The sequence below is a fragment of the Populus alba genome, chromosome 18 (genome assembly GCF_005239225.2).
Source record: "Populus alba chromosome 18, ASM523922v2, whole genome shotgun sequence".
Lineage (NCBI taxonomy): Eukaryota > Viridiplantae > Streptophyta > Magnoliopsida > Malpighiales > Salicaceae > Populus > Populus alba.
In genome coordinates this window covers 2,304,229-2,325,027 of record NC_133301.1, presented here as the reverse complement: position 1 = coordinate 2,325,027, position 20,799 = coordinate 2,304,229, and the positions used below count along the sequence as shown (strand labels likewise).

The window sequence follows — 20,799 nt, the reverse complement described above, 5'->3', positions numbered from 1 at the left end:
CTAAAAATTGTACCGATATATTTTGAGATCATTACTTAAATGGATTTATTTATGTGAGGTACTCACACATTTAGGCTGCAGGCTGCTTAGGATTAAAATTCTTTGGATTCAAATGAAATTACAATTTTTATTTTTATTTTTTTTAAATCAAGATTTATTTTTAAATCCCATTCCTTATTCATATTTTTATTTCTAGATTTATATAGTGAAAAATTAATTAAATACACAAACAAATTAAATAACAATTCATACAATGATGTGACAAAATCAATCAATATATTTATTGGTAAAATGTTTTAAACCAAAATAACTAAAAGATTAATATGTTAACCACATCGATGATCATGAATCTTGATTGAATTAAACACAAAAAAATATGCATTGATTACTATTAAAAAATAATATAAATTATATTTTAGAATCTTATTTAATAGTTTAAATTTTAAGATTGAAAAAGTTATTCGATACGATATCAGAATCTTGTTGACTAAGCGGTCATGAATTCAAATCTTCACACCCTCATTCTCTTAATTAATTACACAAGGTAACATATATCTATACAAGTTTCAAACTAAAAGAATGAAAGCTTTCACTTGAGAGGATGTGATAGAAAATAATATAAATCATATAGTTTTTAGATTGAGATGATTTTTGGACAATTACCTCATTTCTTTTATAAAACAAGATTTAAATTGACCACAAAATTCCAGTTCAAGCTTTATTTCTAAATAAGTTTTAGAATATTTTAAAAATAACTATCAATACTCATTTCACATGAAAAAATAAACCCAAAAAAAAATTAAAGTATAGAGATTGAAATATTATGATCAATTTTGGTAGGTATTATTTTCTCTATCATCTATATCTTTTTAAGATGGATTAATAGAGTAAAAACCTTCCTTGTCTTTCTTCTTCTTGTTATTATTATTCAAATAATTTAATATTCTATTTTATTGAATGTAATTCCAAAAATAGAACTCCCCATTTTAATATCTCATCTCAAACATGCCAACAAACATTATTATCCAAACAATCCTAAATAAATAAATAAAAAAAAGAAAGAAAAAAGCAAAAAGCAAAACCACATGTGGTATCTTGTATTCAATGCATCACAAAGTGGTAATAGAATATTAACATAACAAAGCAACCCTACCTTCTCTAAGTCTAAGGTGCAAATACATTGCATGTGAGTTGTACTAGGGTGTATTGTCATGTACCAAGACCCATAAACTCTTTGTAATAAAATCCTTTCATTAGCTACACACTTTATTCGTTCATTTCTTTCCCTTTTATCTTCTCTCTCTCTCTTTTTTCCCTATCTAATAGGGTTTCCATGTCCTTGTAGCTCAAATCTCTCTCATGAATTCTTGTTTTGAAGATACTTACAGTTTTTTGTTGGTGATCATCTTTGTGGGCTCTCTCTTTTTTGCTCTCTTTGGAGGGTTTTTTGGTGGATTTTACCTCTCAGGGTTTTTTGAGCTGTACCTATGTCTAAGGTCTTTGAATTTGCTGGTAAATAATCTACCATTTGCTTTTATTTTCTTAAATTTCTTGATTTGTTCTCGTATCTGAATATGTTGTATAGCTAGCTTCTTCTTTTCTGGTAATTTCCTGGGGAATTTGATGTAGAGGCTGAAGCTTTGAGATCACTTTGCTTTTGATCACAGGGAATCATATATATATTTCAGACATTAAAGTTTTTTTAGGATTATTTTGTTGTTGTTGACCATAGAGGTTTTATTGAATTTTGGAATGGGAGAGATGGTTCATTTTGTGGTCTGGGACACATGGACTGTTAGAGCTTCTTTTTCGAGGTTTTTTAAAGTTATAGACTTTCTAGACTTGGTTTACTAGGATGTGTGCTATGTTTGAAGTTAGATCTTGAACGTCAAGGATTCTTGTTGTGGTAAAATATATATTTCGGAATTTAATTTAATTTTTGTTTTTTAGCTGTAGATCAGGTATGTGATGTGTTTTGTCATGAGAGAAATTGTTCTTTGAGATTTGATGATGCTATCTATTGGTGGATCTAGGCAGTTGAAATTCAATGTGACCTAAACTGTTTGTTCTTGTTTTCGGCACATGAGCACATGAAATTTTGTAATTATTTATTAATGAATTTTAGATCGGGATTTGACCTTTTCATACAGTTTAATAGTGGAAAAGGATGGAATCTTTTAGATCTTAATCGATGAATAATTGTTGGTTGGAATTTGTATGTTAGATCCAGATTGGAAAGCTTTATTTGAGATATATGCATGTTGTTGTTTGACCAAGAATCATTTTGTCACTGTTATAAACTTGCCTTGTTTGTATGATTATTTGTCACTTTCAGTTTCTTTTTTCTTGAAACACATAAAAGGTCTTGGTCTTTAGCTGTAAAAGGAATCAATTATCAACTTAAACACTTGTGCTTTTGGGTTGTGGAGAATTCTGATTACAGTAAATTTATTGTATTTATTCGATATGTACTAGCTGGATTTACTTTATTAATGGAAGTTATTGATTTTGGTTTTCCAGGTGAAAATGATTTTTGTCCTGGGGGGCCAATATACACTAACCCCAAGGAGCCGAGCCTCTTCTTGTCCCTTGGTCTTCCTGTGGACGTGTTCTTTCCTTCACGCAAGAGGTCTCGCATCAGTGCCCCATTTGTCTTTTCTGAGGAGAGATTTGAGCAGAAGAAGCAAGCTTCTATTGAAGTTTTGCCAGATGAATGCCTCTTTGAAATCTTCAGACGTTTGCCCGGGGGTGAAGAGAGAAGTGCCTGTGCCTGTGTTTCAAAGCGTTGGCTTATTCTTCTAAGTGGTATATGTAGGGATGAACTTTGCAGCCAGAATAGATCAGCTGTAAAGAACACTGAGGTGAAAAGCAAGATTGAGGATGAGGAAATTGAAGGTGATGGATGCTTGTCCAGGAGCTTGGAAGGGAAAAAGGCCACAGATATTAGACTTGCTGCTATTGCTGTTAGAACTGCTAATTGTGGAGGATTGGGCAAGCTTTTTATCCGTGGAAGCAATTCTAGTCGAGGAGTGACAAAGGTTGGCCTCAGAGCAATTGCCCGTGGATGCCCTTCTCTGAAGGTTCTTTCCCTGTGGAATTTGCCTTCTGTCGGGGATGAAGGTTTATCAGAGATTGCCAATGGCTGTCACATGCTGGAGAAGCTAGATCTTTCCCAATGCCCCGCAATTACTGACAAGGGTTTGCTTGCAATTGCAAAAAACTGCAGCAATCTGACTGATCTAGTGTTAGAATCTTGCCCAAACATTGGCAATGAAGGTCTGCAGGCTGTTGGCCAGTATTGCACCAATCTAAAGTCCATTTCAATCACAAACTGCCCAGGTGTTGGGGATCAAGGAATTGCAGCCCTCGTATCTTCTGCCTCAAATGTTTTGACAAAGCTGAAGCTCCAATCACTGAACATTACTGATGTGTCCCTGGCTGTTGTTGGACACTATGGCAAGGCAGTTACCGATCTTGTTCTGACAAGCCTCCCAAATGTCAGTGAGAGGGGCTTCTGGGTCATGGGTAATGCCCAAGGGTTGCATAAGTTGAAGTCCTTGACAGTTACATCCTGTCTGGGAGTGACGGATATTGGACTTGAAGCTGTGGGAAAGGGTTGCCCAAATTTGAAACAGTTCTGCCTCCACAAATGTGCTTTCTTATCTGACAACGGACTAGTCTCATTTGCAAAAGCAGCAGAGACACTGGAGAGCCTGCAATTAGAGGAGTGCCACAGGATCACCCAGTTTGGGTTTTTTGGTTCCCTTTTGAACTGTGGTGCAAATCTGAAGGCTATTTCTTTGGTGAACTGCTTCGGGATTAGGGACCTAAAGCTGGATTTGCCTGAGCTGTCTCCTTGCACTTCCCTACGATCATTGTCTATCCGCAACTGCCCTGGTTTTGGTGATGGTAGCCTGGCGTTGTTGGGTAACTTGTGCCCACAACTGCGGAATGTGGAATTGAGTGGGCTTCAGGGAGTAACTGATGCTGGGTTTCTCTCAGTACTTGAGAACTGTGAGGCTGGTCTGGTGAAGGTTAACCTTAGTGGGTGTATCAATTTGTCTGACAAAGTGGTGTCGGTGATGACTGAGCAGCATGGTTGGACTCTTGAGATGTTGAGTCTTGATGGCTGTAGGAGGATAACTGATGCAAGTTTGGTGGCAATAGCAGAGAATTGCTTCTTGCTATATGACCTTGATGTCTCCAAGTGTGCAACCACCGATTCTGGGATTGCAGCCATGGCTCGCTCAAAACAGCTCTGTCTGCAAGTCCTTTCTGTGTCAGGTTGCTCTATGATATCAGACAAGAGCTTACCTGCCCTTGTAAAATTGGGTCAGACCCTCCTGGGGTTGAATCTCCAGCACTGCAATGCTATCAGCAGCAGCACTGTTGGTATACTTGTGGAAAGGTTGTGGAGGTGTGATATTCTTTTGTAAGTGGGCAAAGGATGAAACTTGTTCCAAGATTGGGGCAGTGGATGTGAAGTCCGGGGGTTCAAAGTAAGCAGGAAGCCTCATATAATAGTCAACTTTTGTGAGTAGCAGCAGCTTCGTTAGTTTTTTGGGTCCATCATCTATGGGTCTTTCCATTTCCACTTGCACTTGGGTTCCCTTTTCCTGGGAACGAGGCCATTCTCTCTTTTTTTCTCAGGTTTCCATTCACTGGAGATCTGTTGGAAGTATTTTAGCTCCCCTCCCAATATTGGAGTGCTACTTTCTTCGCGGCCACCGTTCCCTGAGAATACAGTTGCCAGGTTCTGGTTCTAGGTTTTCTTTTTTTTGTTTCAGGGTGCTATCACTTGGTGTTTTAAGTTCAGCCCCATGGCATTCACGCTTGGCTGAAGCTTTTCGTGAAGTACCAGTGTCAAATCTGTCCATTATCAGGTTTTCAGTCCTTTTGTTTTTGTTATCATGTTTTTGAACATGGTGGTTGGGTCGCTGTTTTCCTCAAAGGGTAGGTGTTACTACTACTAGTCAGTCGTTACGGTTGCTTTTGGCAGTTCAACTATTTGGTCTGTTTGGTGAGGGTTTTGGCCGTGGCAGCAAGTTATACAGTCTGCCATGATAACCTCCTCTTTCTAGAGGGGTTGTTTTTTTTCCAAGCCCTTGTATTTTACAGGCTCCATCTCTTCACGAACTGTATCATGCAACCTTTTTATCATGTGTAATGAAATAGGCATCTACCCTTTGTGATGTATGTTTTTATCTTAACGGAATGCTTATAAATAAAACCTGTGTATTTCTTTATTATAATTCTACTTGCTTGTTTCCATCCCATGATGGTTGATGGTTTTTCTTTTGATGATCAAAGGAAGTCATTGCCCAAGTATTACCATGGAATCCTATATTTTGTTTTCTCAACGTTTTTGCGTCTGAAAATTGTATCATCTGCTTCTGGTATTATCAAGGTCATGCCGTATTTAATGAGAGCTTGAGTCTAATTTCATCTCTATATATATATATATATATATATATATATATATGAGGCATGGTGCTTTCTGTGGGGGCACATGTTGCTTGACTAGAAATTTGGTTTTGATTTGTTAGGTGTGACATCAAGCTGAGTTGTGTTCAATGCATCTAGCAAGTGAACTGAATTTGCTCACCTCTGTTTTTTTATCTTATCTGTGGTTCTGGACGTTTATAGGAAGCTTCATAGTTGTCGTTGTCCCTGTATAATGGTTGGGAAAAGTTTCAGGAAATTTAAGTTCTTAGCTGAAATTGTTGACAAGATTATCTGTTTTACCAAAACCATGAGAACTAGTCACAGAGATTAATATAATCCAACAGATTCAACAATTCTCTGAACCATGCATGCAACTTCCATTGATTTGAAGCCATAGCTCTGGATGATATCTCCTAGCTCCAATGGATGATCTTGTTCAAGTATATGGACTATAATCAAGAATGGACGTGAGAAATCTAGGGTGGTTTGCTATCAATACAATTAAGTTCACATAATCTCTCGGATGATCATGGTGAGATGTGAAACACGCAACATAATTTCAAGAAGCTGTTCATGTAAAAATCTTTTGGTGGTTAGCAGAAGAATCTGATAAAGTGAGAAACCGATCTTGTTGCCTACCACTCTTCCACCATCTCATTACTAGTTCTTTGACTTGAGATTCTCTTCTTCTTTTTCTATCTTTCTTTTGTGGTTTGGTTAACTATTCAAGTTCTCAAATCAATCACAAAGAATCCATTAAAATAATAAAGTAGTGCTATTTTCAAAAGATCCCATCATCAATCACAAGATATCTCGTGTCCCCAAGCACCATCCATGGTGAAATTGGCCTTCATCAATCCCACCATGGAATTTGGATTCGACAAATCCTATCACTTGAGAAGAAGAGGCTTCGAACTGGGCCCTCCAAGTTTGACAGGCCTTCCATTCCATGTATTTTTGGTTCAGCTTTCTTGTATCATAATTAAATGCATTTTCAACTGGGTTTTAAGTAGTTCATTCATGCATGGATTGGTGCATTCACAAGAAATCATGTATTAAGTAGTGAAAGGTTCAAGATTAGGCTTAAAAATAGAAAATTATTGATTTTGTAAATTAGCAAATTAATAATAATAATAATAATAATAATAATAAAATAGATCGAATTCAAACATAACCGTGCACGAGACACTGTCCACATATTCATAATTCATTGTTCAATTTATTGTGTAAAAATCTCAATTTTTTATATTTTAGTCCCTTTAATTCATATAGACTTCATCATTGAAATTTTATAAAATAAAATTTTAGATTTTTGTTAAAAAAAAAATTAAGAGATTAAAGACCAAATTTAACATAAAAAATAAACAAAATACTTTTCATAAAAAACTTATAAGAATCCATTTGATCTCCCAAGTTTCTATGTTTGCATATTTCATCCTCGTTGTTTTAGGTTATTACATTTTGGTTTTAATGCTTTTTTCACATTCCAGTCTTTGACGGTTAAAAATTAAAAAAAAGGTCATTGAAAATTTTGAAAAGAGAAAAACTCTCTGGTAATTAGATTCTAGCCACTAAAACTTTAATTTTGGTGTTTATAAATTCGAGTTTAAAAGTAAAAAACTCAATGGAGGTGGTTTCTACTTCAATAGTGCTAGATAAGTATATCGAGTCTCAATTTGTTTTTGATTTTATATGATTTTTAGTTTTTAGACCGATTAAAATATATTTTGTTATTATAAATGGGTTATTAAAGGTCTATAAAATGTTTTTTTCTATGTTTTTAAATGAAAATTATTGAAATTTAAGTTTCGAGATCCAAAAACATAATTCATAATTTTTCAATCAACAGATAAACCTCCAATGAAAAAAAAAATTATAGGTAGATGACACATTATTTAATGAATTATAAAAATACATGTCATTTGCCCAGACATGCCTAATTTTGTATTTGTGAGCCTAACATGCATGCTAATTCTTTCAGCCCCGGCACATATGCCCCTTCTTTTTATAATATCCCTTTAACTTTTTTTTGTTTGAATTTGTTTTTTGTATTTTATAATAAGATTCTCTTTAAATAATTTATAAAAAATGATATTCAAATAATATTAGTATATTTTATGGTAATACTAAAAATTATTTTTTGACTAATTATATATGAATCTAATAATATATCATTTCCTAAAATATTTACTCATGAATATTCAATGAGAATGAAATATTAGTTTTTTTTATTATAAAATATTCATATAACTTTTCATAAATTTATTATTTTTATGTTTTTTAATGCATTCATGTCAAATTATCAATTAATGTTTTTTTTAATTAATTTTTTTTAATATTATAATGAATTTTTATTTAAAAACAATAAAAAAGAAGAAGAGAAAAGGCACACACATAAATAATTCATTTTTACTCTTTATTTCAAACCATTATTTTTTTTTAAGATATTTTTTTTAATTGTCTTTAATTTTTACGCAATATACCACATAGCTAAAAGAGATGTGTTTTTTCAAAAGAAAAATACATTAATAAGAAAAATAAGAATTTAGACTAAAAAATCACATTTTTTTCTATAAAATCTAAACCATTAATGTTCATGAGAAAACCCATTTTAATTGTCATGTAATTAAATATAAAAAAAATTAATAAGCTCTTTTTATAATTTATTTATTCATATATTTTTTCAATTCATTTTATTAAACTCATGCATCAAATTCCCAATTCTTGATTAGATTTCTCTAAGATATATGAACACATGCATATTCTTTTCTTGTGTATAAAATTAATTTGAAAATCTGATGGGTTACGAACAAATTGTTCCTCAAGACAACAAGCATCTGCATGTAGGAAAATGGTACACGAACAGAATCAAAAGCAGAGCACTTCAATTCATATGCTTATGAAGATTCTTACAACGCACCCATGTTCTTGAGACCAAGGACAACCCCGACGCCAATTATGTGGCCAACAGCCCCACACGCCAAGGTATCAGCTAGAGTGAACCCAGCTAGGTCACCGGTTTGTAAGCCTGAGTCCCTCACCTCAAGCTTCAATCCTGCTGTAGCCTTCCTGTTTGCTGATGGAGCTAGCCCAAATCTTCCTGCAAATAGCATCAGGCTTGTGCTTGCCACCATTATCTGACAAAATGGGATTGCGTAAGCTCACGAATCCATTTTCCTGTCCCACCATTTCTATGAACAGAGAGAACATTCATCTTTAAAAGAAAGACGTTCGATTTCCTTCAAGAAATCAGATACATGGACCAGTAAGATTGTTACCAAATTTGTGGGTGAACCGATGAAATCCATACGAGCACCTAGAGCTCCATTTCCCTTTCGCCTCACTGGTTGAGCAGCTGCCTGCGTGATGTCCAAAATATTTCAGATTTTGATCATTGTATATACATGTTCAAGAGAAGTTCAACTTAATTAACCCAAAAAAAGAAAGAAAAACAGTACATAAACAGAAGAAAGAACTCTTGTTAGCAACACTAACCAGGGGTTTTACAGGGGCGGCTGAGGGTCTTAGGCCATGGAATCCTGGGAGGGTATTAGCAGTCATCATGGCGGCGGCTGCCATTTTGCTTCTTTGAATGCGCAAAAAATGACCGGAGAAAGCCACTCTCAATTCTCTTATAGTTCTTCATAATACAACTTGGGATCCAAAAGACCATGCATACCCCACATGAGCAATTTGTGGCTTAAGAATCTTAGAATTGGATACGCTTGGATACAGGTAGCTGACTTGGCATTATGCCATAGGACTGCCCAGTTGGATAAGGTCTTTTTGCTGAGATTGTTTGCAAGATCTGTCTACCCAAACTATGAAAATTAAATTAAGAAAGGAAGTTAAAAATAAATAAGCAAAGTTTACAAAAATCATGAGAGTGAAGAAGAAAATGATGAATGTCTGAATTCTAGTCAACTTAGTGGTAATTATTACGGGACATCAATATTTCAGTTAATAAAGAAGAAACTAATACTAGTCATTCAGCTCTCTCATCACATGCACGAGAGGATAGATAACACACATTTTGTACATTCTCCCTTTTCTGTTACTTGTATATTTAGCCTCTAGAATTAGCTGGAAGATGCCTTTTATTTTTCTTCACGTTTCTCTTTCCAGTTAGTTAGACAAAACAGAATAGTCAGTGTATATATAAAGGCTCTCTGTGTAAAGGAAATACTAAGTGAAGAATTTCAACAAATAGATACGGGGCCTTCATTTATCTCTTCCATGAGTTGATTGTTTTTCCTTTTTCAAGGTTTTGATAAACTTACATGGTATCAGAGCTTCGGCTACTTATTCTCCCTTTTCCAATCAAACCATGGAAGAACAACCTCCATCTTCACAATCTACAAATACTCAAAACCCCAAACACATTTCTCCTTATTTCAACTTTTCAGATCCAAATAACCCATATCGTATAGAGAATGGTGACCACACATCTTTGGTTCTCGTCATTGAGCTGCTCACTACTGAAAACTACATTACATGGTCACGATCAATGCGTCGAGCACTTAGAGCGAGGAACAAACTTGGCTTCATTTCTGGGAACATTGTTAGGCCAACAAATGAGGAGGATCCTCTGTTTGAAATGTGGGAAAGGTGCAATGACATGGTGGTTTCTTGGATACAAAATGCAGTCAGCACCGATATCAAACATACTTTAGCTTTTGTGGATGATGCTCAAATGGTGTGGACAGAACTCAAGGATCGTTTCACTCAACAGAATGGTCCCCGTATTTTTCAGCTCAGAAGAGATTTGGCTACCCTTCGACAGGACAGAGACTCTGTGAGTTCATATTTCGGTAATCTCAAAACTCTTTGGGATGAAATGATTGTTTATAATCCTATGCCATTATGCACATGTGGTCAGTTGAAAGTGTTGAGTGAAAGGTATCAAAGAGATTATGTTATACAGTTTCTTATGGGTTTGAACGACCAATACACCAATGCTAGAGATCAAATCATGCTGATTGAGCCCCTTCCCAGCATTAACAAGGTATTTTCCTTGATTCAACAACAAGAACAACACCATCAACTTACCAATAACACTCCTTCTTGTGAATCTATGGCATTGGCTGGTAAGTTTGTTCATACTCCTTTTAAGACAATTAACAGAAATTTTACAAGCCTCAGAAAGGAAAGACCATACTGTCAACATTGTCGCACACAAGGACACACACTTGAAAATTGCTATAAGGCTGGAAATGCTGAGCCTCCAGTGTGTTCTCACTGCAATGTAAGTGGTCACATGGTTGAGAAATGTTACAAGCTTCATGGGTATCCCCCGAGCCACAAGCTGTACAAGGGAAGAGTTGCAAGTTCATTTGCCAATCAAGCTGTTCTGTCCACAAGTCCTAATAAGGAGGAGGTGAGTGAGGAGAAGATGGTTTTCACCAAGGAGCAATATCATCATCTTATGAGTCTTATCCAACCCCAAAGTCTTCTAACTGCAACCCCCACGGCAAATCCAACTTCATTCAATTCCAAAAACAGTGCCACACCTTCAAAGATGTCTGGTAAAATTATATTTAATAGTAACATTTCTGCTGATTTTTTAAAGCCAAATAGTGTTCCCTGGATCATTGACTCAGGGGCTACAGACCATATGGTGTGTAGTCAATCTTTCTTTACTTCTGACATTACAAAGGTATCTTATAGGGTAAGTTTGCCTAATGACACTTTCGTATCAGCCACACATCTAGGCAACATTCAACTTACTGATAAGATTTTCCTTCCTGATGTTTTATGCATTCCTTCATTCTCTTTCAATTTAATTTCTGTTAAAAGGCTTACTGAAAATTTAACTTGTTGTTTGGTTTTCATAAATGATACATGTTTTATACAGGACCTTTCCACCTGGACCACGATTGGAATTGCTGAAGTGAGAAGTGGCTTGTATCATCTCCTTTCTAAAGCAGTCCCTCCTTCATCACTGACCGATCTTCTATCATGTTTGTCTCCCAATTTTCCTTCAGTTGCTATTTCTGTTAAAAGTAGTATGGATGTGAATGGTCTTTGGCATTGTCGCCTCGGTCATATTTCTGATTCACGAATGAAATTGATTAACGATCCTATTGTAAGAGACAACTTGCTTATAAATAAAACTTCTCCTTGTTGCATTTGTCCTCTTGCTAAACAACATAGACTTCCTTTTCCTAACAGCTCACATAAGTCTTCTAGTATTTTTGAATTAGTACACTGTGATATTTGGGGGCCATGTTCCACTAATGCTTATGATGGTTCTAGATATTTTTTGACCTTAGTAGATGATTTATCTAGAACAACTTGGGTTTATTTACTTCAAACCAAATCTGAAACCAGAAAGTGCATTGAATCTTTCTACCACCTTGTAGAGACACAATTCAACTGTAAAATAAAAAACATACGTAGTGATAATGGTATTGAGTTCAAGATGAGTGATTTTTACAATGAGAAAGGAATTATTCACCAACGAACTTGTGTCGAGACACCTCAACAAAATGGGATAGTTGAGAGAAAACACCAACACTTATTAAATGTTGCTCGTGCACTGTTTTTCCAATCTAATCTTCCCCTATCTTTTTGGAATGATTGTATCTTGACTGCCGTCTACCTTATAAACAGAACACCTACCCCCATACTTAACAATCGAACTCCATATGAAGTCCTTTTTAATGTTGAACCACATTATTCTCATTTAAAAATTTTTGGATGTCTTTGTTTTGCTACAACCATATCAAATGGGCGACGGAAATTTGATCCGAGAGGTAGAAAGTGTGTTTTTCTGGGTTACCCTTTTGGAGTCAAGGGATATAAATTGATGGATTTAAGTAGTAAGATCGTTTTTCTTTCTAGGGATGTCCTCTTTCATGAAACACATTTTCCTTTCAAAGCATCCCCTTCCACCAGTGAAGCACAATCATCTTTCCATTTCACACCAGCCATACAGTATTCTCCTTGCCCGGATCCCTCATCTGACTTTCATTGTTCTCCACCAAATGTAGACAGCCCTCCTACTCCACCAAACATTTCATCTTCCTCTAGTAGACCTGTTATCACTCCTCAGGATGTCAATCTTGACAACTCATATGTCTCCTATGATCATATTGACTATGATACTCCTTCTCCTTCTCAAACTCTCCGAAAATCCACTAGGACCAGGACTGCCCCTGCCTACTTGCAGGATTTTCACTGTCAACAAGCTGCACTCACTTCAGATTTCCAATCCATGGCACAGGTATCTTTTCCTTCTTCAAATTGTTCTTTTCCTTTGTCCAATTATCTTTCCTATGATCGTTTTTCACCACAGTTCCAAGCTTTTTCTTCTAATCTTTCTATCATGGTTGAGCCAACCTCATATTCTACAGCAGTTAAGGATCTAGGTTGGTGTAAGGCCATGGATGCCGAATTGCAAGCCTTGGAAGAGAATCAGACTTGGATTCTCACTGATCTACCTCCTGGCAAAGACGTTGTGGCCTGTAAGTATGTCTACAAAATCAAGAGAAATTCAGATGGCAGTGTGGAACGATTGAAGGCCAGATTGGTCGCAAAGGGGTATACTCAACAGGAAGGCATCGATTATCATGAGACTTTCTCTCCTGTAGCAAAGATGGTCACTGTGCGATGTCTTCTATCAGTTGCTGCTGTTCGCGGTTGGCATTTACATCAATTTGATGTAAACAATGCCTTCCTGCATGGAGACCTAGAAGAAGAGATTTATATGAGGAAACCACCAGGGTATAATAACGGAACAACTGGACAAGTGTGTAAACTCCTCAAAAGCCTGTATGGTTTGAAGCAGGCTAGCAGACAATGGTATGCCAAACTCACTTCATGCTTGATCGACTTTGGTTTCACTCAATCCAAAGCTGATTACAGCTTATTCACCATGTCCACTAGCACTTCTTTCACCGCCCTCCTTGTATATGTCGACGACATAATTCTTGCCAGCAGTTCTATGACCAACATTGTTGCAGTCAAGGATTGTTTGCATAACAAGTTTCAAATTAAGGACTTAGGTCTCTTGCGATTTTTCCTTGGCATAGAAGTGGCCAGATCACCCATGGGTATACACATCTGCCAACGAAAATATGCCCTTGATATTCTAGCTGATTCAGGGATTCTAGGCTGTAAACCAGTAAAGATTCCTATGGAACAGAATTCAAAACTCAGCAAGGATGCAGGCGACTATTTGCTTGATCCCTCCACATATCGCCGACTCATTGGCCGATTACTTTATCTCACCATTACAAGGCCTGACATTAGTTATCCTGTGCAGGTTCTGAGTCAGTTTATGGATAAACCTTCACAGTCTCATTTGACAGCTGCTCACAAAGTTTTGCGGTACATCAAGTCTGCGCCTGGCCAAGGATTATTGTTATCCGCTTCTTCCAATTTAGAGTTACTTGCTTATTGTGATTCTGATTGGGCTTCATGCCCTGATACTCGTCGCTCAGTTACAGGGTACTGTGTTCTACTGGGACAGTCTCTTATTTCATGGAAATCCAAGAAGCAGAGCGTAGTATCTCGGTCTTCTGCAGAGGCAGAATATCGGGCCATGGCTGCCACAGTCTCTGAGCTCACTTGGCTTCGGTTTCTCCTTACTGATTTGCATGTTGAGCACCCTCAGGCAGCCTCCCTTTACTGTGATAATCAGGCTGCACTCCATATTGCCTCAAACCCAGTTTTCCATGAACGTACGAAACACATTGAGCTCGATTGTCATCTCATCCGGGACAAAATTTTGGAAGGATTCATTGTCACCATGCATGTCCCCACTCACCTTCAACGAGCTGACCTCCTTACGAAGGCCCTTCCCTCTTCTCTTCTGCAAACTCACTTACTCAAGCTGGGAATTGTCAACCTCCATTCTCCATCTTGTGGGGGGGTATTACGGGACATCAATATTTCAGTTAATAAAGAAGAAACTAATACTAGTCATTCAGCTCTCTCATCACATGCACGAGAGGATAGATAACACACATTTTGTACATTCTCCCTTTTCTGTTACTTGTATATTTAGCCTCTAGAATTAGCTGGAAGATGCCTTTTATTTTTCTTCACGTTTCTCTTTCCAGTTAGTTAGACAAAACAGAATAGTCAGTGTATATATAAAGGCTCTCTGTGTAAAGGAAATACTAAGTGAAGAATTTCAACAAATAGATACGGGGCCTTCATTTATCTCTTCCATGAGTTGATTGTTTTTCCTTTTTCAAGGTTTTGATAAACTTACAGTAATATCATAATTTGATGGATAAAATAAGGAACTAATCCTTGATTAACATTGCGGTAATCAACACATATCCTCCAAGTCCCGTCTTTCTTCTAAACCAACAGAATACAAGACGAGAAAGGTCTATGCTAGATTGAATTATATACCAGTATCCAGCATTTCTTCTCGATGACATCTTTCTGAGTATGTGGATAACGAGAAAGATGAATATTAACTAGCTCAGCTCCTTACTTGAGCACAATTCTATGATCATGGCTACGAGAGGGAGGTAATTCCTGAGGTTCTGCAGACACATCACCAAATTCTTCCAATACAGCTTACAATTCCTTAGCCATTTCTACTGTCAACTCCGTTTCATGCAACTCAATATTTTCTTTCGAAGGATTCAACAAATTAGTTAATTGCAACCAATTCAACTCTTGGCGATGGAGAAGTAGTGTATCAACCTCCTCCTCAACTCCAACGCCTGATATTTTGCGTTAGCCTCCCCTTCAATTCTATCTGTTTACCCTTCCACCAAAACTTCATCCAGTCTCTTCAAATTCCACCCCAGATTATATAACCATTCTATTCCCAGGATCATGTCATAAACCCCAAGTTGAAATACAAATGCTCTTGTATTGAATGTATTCTATTGCATTTTACATTCAAAATTATCACATAAGTTCACAGATAATCTCAGCTCCATCTGCAGCCTTCACATTCACAGGCTTGATTTTAACTCACAGGTAGTATCCACCAAAATATTCGTTCTGCTTTTTTTCCTTCTCACTTCTAACCTTCACTGTTCTGTATTGAGCCCCACCAAATCTAGCATTTAGTGATATCCGACATAGCTCCCCGAAATATTCTTCTAACCCGACATCAGTGATATCTGCTAAAGATAGCTCTTGATCCCCTCTTTCTTCCTCTGTTTCCTCCACCTCTAGCATAAACATCAGTCTGTTTTCACATTTATGACCAGGGGAATTGTGATCATGCATTGGATTCCAGCCATTAACATTCCCAAATCCTATCAACATGGTGAATTCTGGATCACATTCTACTCTTTACAGTCTAGTACTGGCCTGATAAACTGAATTATGATCATGCATTGAATTCCAGCCATCACCATGGTGAATTCTGGATCATATTTTGGGCTGAATCTTGTAACTATGCAATCAATGACAGTAGCGATGGTGCTGCAGCTAATACTTGCAAATTATCATAATATATATATATATATATATATATATAGAGAGAGAGAGAGAGAGAGAGAGAGGGAGAGGGGGAGAGAGAGAGATAAAATGACTGTAAGAAAACCACAATCAAAAAACAGAACGGGCTAACAGTTCACACCACTAAATTCACCTTAACAAAATCCAATTGTGCACATATAACAGGTTCGAAGGGACAGTACAGAAGAGCATGACCTATCTAACAGCAGACTTCTCCAAAATTTTGCTAAATATTTCCAATACAGCAGGCAAATAAGAAATAACATGTAAAACTAGAATAACTTTTGCAAGTGACAACATACAATAATGCAAGAATGTAGAACCCTAACGAAAAGACCAGCAACCTGAAATCATGCACACAACAATCAATGCTGCTGACTAGGGACAAACACAACATCACAATCTATCATGCAAAATCCTTCACGCCTTCATTGTCCAATAATCCCGGTCTTCCACCTTCTTTTTTATTTACGCACATGGATTTGAGGGCTTTCATACAGCATTCTATTCCTGTTTTTTTTTTTGTCAAACTGCCAAAGCTATGGGACCTTTAACCAACGTGGCAGCTTCCTCTTGAACCACCACCTCCTCTTTTGGGGGCAGAAATTCACTTGCCTCGTTCTTCGAAACAGCTTCCTGCTCTTGGTTGGCAGATACACCTTCATTTGTTTGATCAGATAACGTGGTATTTTCCTCACTTGATGCTTTAGGGAATTTACTTTTTTCATCGTTTGCATATAAGTTGATCTTTTCAGAAGGCAGTTTGGGGAGGGATTTCCTCTGCGGTTTCTTTGGATGGGCAGGAGAAAGTCCTCTGATAGGAATCTTAGAAGATATTTTCTCATCCAAACTTAGACGACCTGATCGATTGCTCTGACTATTATTTCCTTCAGAGTCAGCGGGGGATGGGCTCTTCTTTCTACCTAGCTTGGGAGATTTTGCTCTTGTTGTGGGTATCTGCATCAAAGTAACAACATCAAGGCCAATGCAATTTCACTTGGATAACAGTCCTGCCGGATATATCAAGAACAAGATCACTAAAAGACCAATGCAGCCACACAGGAGGCAGAAATTGTCAAATAATATCATCTGAATCCAATGGTAGTGCACCCATTGGAAAATGCAAAAGTAAACTTCTGCAGGACTTTAAACACAGAGCAGTTCATGTAGAGTTAACTAGGATGAATACAATAACAAGGATCTTGATAGCATTAGAGGGCTTCCCTGAAAAATCTTCCCTAAGTATAACCTCTTAACTGAGTTTTGGTCATGAGGAGATTCAAAATACAGATTGTCATGACGTGGCCTTTTAATATTGGTAAACAATAGTGTTGTCCAACATAATCTGGCACAAACAGTAGCTCCACCAGGGAATACTATAATATCACTGGTGCATCTAAATGGTGAGACCCTAATAGTATTCCACAATGCAAGTTTTGTTGCCAAATTTCAAAGAGTGACATGGTAAAAACCTGCAGAGTGCAGGTAGTTAGGAGTAAGCAAGCAATCATTGGTACAACTCCAACACTAGTTGCAACAAAAGGCCAAATGCTACAAGCATGGACCATGGAACAACTGAATCTAACCAAGCAAGGATGCAAATGGCAGCTAGATAATCGTGTCATTAGATGGATATAATATACAAAGACAAAAGCACAAATGATAAGGAAATAATGATCCATGATAGTAACTTGATATGGTTACTTCAATTCAAACAATCAAATTCTAAATAAATAAATCTTAGACAGATAAAAAACTGAGATCGGAAAAACAGAAAACAACACAACCCAAAATAATTGGCAATCGGATGCAATTGAAGGGACTAGTGGAGTGCAGAAATGTATTCAAGAAATGCTCAGATAGCAATTTGGAACTGGAGCATCCTATAACCCAGTCTATTTTGCATTCCCAAAAACTGCAGTGAATGCACATTAACCCATATCTTGTATGAAAGCAAAACAAAACAAAAATGCAAGAATGCAAGAGACAAGCATGCCCTAGTAATAAAAAAACACATGGTTACCTTCTTTAGCTCCACCTTCGGTGGTGCAGGCTCCTGATAAAAGCTGGGCATAGGGGTGGCTTTAAAAGCCAGACTTTTCCTAAACAACTTAATCTCAGCTTCTTGGGTTTCCTGTGAGAGAACTGAATGATTTCCATGACGAGAAACAAATTCAAATACAAATTACAGTCCATAGAAATCATAAACATTTCTGTACCTTGGACTTAGCTTGCAAGGTACTCTTTTCCACTTCCTTTGCATGAATCTTTTCCTCAAGCTTAGTGTAGAACTGAACATAACATTAAAGATATTATGTCCCCACCATAATAGCTGCAGGGAAGCTTAAATGAAGAAAAAAGAAGGTTCAAGTGCAAAACTAACCTCCTTTCTTTTCTCAGCTCGTTCATCACACTTAAAGCTGAAACCATAATTCGGAAGTGTACCGAACTTGCGAGGTTTGGCATCTTCTGCAGTGGGACTTCTACAATGAAATTATGGAAAAACAAGTGCACTCCACAGATAAGGGTAGCCTATGGACATAAAGCTGAAGATCACACTAGTTCTGCTCAGAAAAAGAAAGGACTTTCAAAGAAAAAAGGATACAAAGTAGATTCTGTTTCTCCTTCAGCTTTCACAACAGGCCCTTTATTCAAAGGTTTCAGTTTCGCCTTCTCCCTGTATATAGCAAAATCACCCTTAACAAATGGCTCGAGAAACAAGCATTGTGGATAAATGTGATTCAAAAATTCAGACAGACACATTCTGGATCGAATTTAACCAGTTAACAATTAGTAATTATTGACAAGCAAGTCCAGGGCATTAAGGTAAAAAAAGAATAAGAAAAAGAAAATGTGACAAATAAAAAAAATACAAGCAATACATACACAAGGCCAGCAGACAGCACTTCATCAGACTTCCCAGATTGCTGTAGCAGACAAGAGCAGAAAAATAATTAGCAAATGTGAAGATAATGACCAACACATGATCTGAAGGCAAAAAGCATTGTCGACCATACCTTGGATGCCTGACCCTGCCCCTCATTGATTGAGTTACTTTTCAAAGGCTGTTTTAATTGTGAATTTACAGCAACAGAGCCATTTGAAACAGCAGTTTGAGCCACAGCATCTCTTCCATCCTTACCCTTCACCTGAGTGGCTGAGATATTTTTTGGGTTTGAGGGCTTTGCATTGCCACTCTTTCCTGAACCCTTCTGTGATCTAGCTTTCTCTGACTTATCAGCATCTTTCACTTTGGCTTCTCCTTCCTATGTGATAAAAAAACCAAGTCTAAAATCAGGCTTAGTTTTAGCCGTTGTACAAAACACACAGAGCCAAACATCTCCATACCTTAGAAACAGAAAATCCATTGATTCCCACATATACCTTTAATTCACCCTCGACTTCCCTGGTGGACAGATTATCATTGGTACAATCATCAACCTTAAAAGTGTTTCCCATGCTCCCGCTAAAATTATTCGAAACAACACCATCCTCTCCAGCAGCAGCACTTTGCTCATGAACACCATTTTGATGGACAGTCTCAAGCCCATCATCAGCGAAAAGATGATTATCAGAATCCATCAAACTCTGCAAGGAAGAATAGTTAAATAAATAAAACAAACTTAAGCAACTAAAAGATGATTTAACAAAACACAAAGCATAAACTGAGCACTAACAATTAGACTGCAAAAACTGTTTCTCTGTTTCCAAATAATAACCGAGTCATAATCACAAACCCAAAGCTATTAAACATCGAAAACAATCCTCAATCTCACCCTCCTTCGTTGTCCACACAGAAACAATCCCCTCACAAATTTCATTGTGCTTCAAAACCCAAAATTGCATCCATTAACCAGCACAATTTTCAGAAAAAATGTCTAACAAACTGTGTTTACAAAACACTAGATTACAAAGAAAAAGGATGGCTATGTAACCTAGTCAACTCAATTCAATCTATAACAATTTAACTAATCCCAACCATTTTTCCCTCCCCCACTTTCTTAGCAACCAAACAAGACTTAAACAAACGAATTTCTAATCCTCAAGAAAATCAGGATCAAATCAGTACAAAAGCCAATGCTGCTCAACAAATTAGTTAAGAGAATGTCAGCATTTCCAAGTCTCAAATCCCTCCTTGTAACACTGATCTGCTCATAGCCAAAAAAAAAAAAGCAAACAAAAACCAACACTCCTTTAAGTACCAAACAAGTTCACTAACCACTCAAATCTAACTCCACAGTGAGAGAGAGAGAGAGAGACTAACATGAAAAAGTTTTCTCAGCAACCAAACAGAAAGAAACAACAAAACTCCCGACAACTTCCTTACCTCCAAACGCGTGCAGCGAAAATCAAAACTTCATCAATCAAGTAGAAGATAGTGACAGATGTATCAATGGCTATGAAGGATCTGAGATAAGACCGGGCACAGTGAACCGCAGGATCCGACCCGAAAGAGTAAGATCGATCTCTGTTCGGATTATTATTCTCTAAAAATAAAAATAAAATTATTTTGTAGTGTATTTTTTTATGTCTTAGGATTCCAAAGGCTGAAGACTCCAATCCATTTTATTTCCTTCCTTCCAGGTCATTCACTCTACACCCACGCTGTATGCTTAAAAGAGAGGGGAAGGGGGTATGGTGTACAGTATACGTATAATTATACGGTTATAGAAGAGTAAGTAGATAAGGATATACGGTTATTTTAAGTAACTGATTAGTAATTAGTGGGCAAGTAACCGTTGATAATGGAGCTGTCCTACTTAGGATGAAATTTATTAACCACTTTTTATTTTTATTTTATTTGTGATTATTGGGTATTGTTTTTTTTTATTATTATGAAATGGGAAAGATATATGGGGAGGGGGGAGTGTACTTTTGTCCTCCTATTTGTCATGCACATTTTTAAAATTTCAAATT

At 36.9% G+C, this 20,799-nt stretch overlaps 3 protein-coding genes across 4 annotated transcripts; 1 reads left to right on the top strand and 2 right to left on the bottom strand.

The window, feature by feature from the left end:
* Positions 1–1,260: 1,260 nt before the first annotated feature.
* On the top strand, positions 1,261–5,252 carry LOC118051221 (EIN3-binding F-box protein 1). Its single transcript, XM_035061827.2, has 2 exons — positions 1,261–1,512; positions 2,521–5,252. Exons 1-2 carry the CDS (start codon positions 1,488–1,490, stop codon positions 4,434–4,436), a joined length of 1,941 nt encoding a protein of 646 aa, XP_034917718.1. The 5' UTR covers positions 1,261–1,487; the 3' UTR covers positions 4,437–5,252.
* A 3,058-nt stretch (positions 5,253–8,310) lies between these two features.
* LOC118051238 (photosystem I reaction center subunit psaK, chloroplastic) lies at positions 8,311–9,075 on the bottom strand. Its single transcript, XM_035061852.2, has 3 exons — positions 8,941–9,075; positions 8,724–8,804; positions 8,311–8,582 (listed from the first exon to the last, which is right to left on the bottom strand). Exons 1-3 carry the CDS (start codon positions 9,022–9,024, stop codon positions 8,355–8,357), a joined length of 393 nt encoding a protein of 130 aa, XP_034917743.1. The 5' UTR covers positions 9,025–9,075; the 3' UTR covers positions 8,311–8,354.
* A 6,899-nt stretch (positions 9,076–15,974) lies between these two features.
* Positions 15,975–20,479, bottom strand: LOC118051224 (protein WVD2-like 5). 2 transcript variants are annotated; one of them, XM_035061831.2, is made up of 9 exons: positions 20,210–20,479; positions 19,267–19,470; positions 18,900–19,148; positions 18,769–18,809; positions 18,488–18,559; positions 18,266–18,365; positions 18,102–18,173; positions 17,906–18,016; positions 15,975–16,839 (listed from the first exon to the last, which is right to left on the bottom strand). In XM_035061831.2, exons 2-9 carry the CDS (start codon positions 19,462–19,464, stop codon positions 16,408–16,410), a joined length of 1,275 nt encoding a protein of 424 aa, XP_034917722.1. In that variant the 5' UTR covers positions 19,465–19,470; positions 20,210–20,479; the 3' UTR covers positions 15,975–16,407. The 2 variants fall into 2 exon arrangements, with proteins under 2 accessions (XP_034917722.1, XP_034917721.1); XM_035061830.2 differs by having other exon boundaries at positions 19,231–19,470; positions 20,210–20,478.
* Positions 20,480–20,799: the final 320 nt, after the last annotated feature.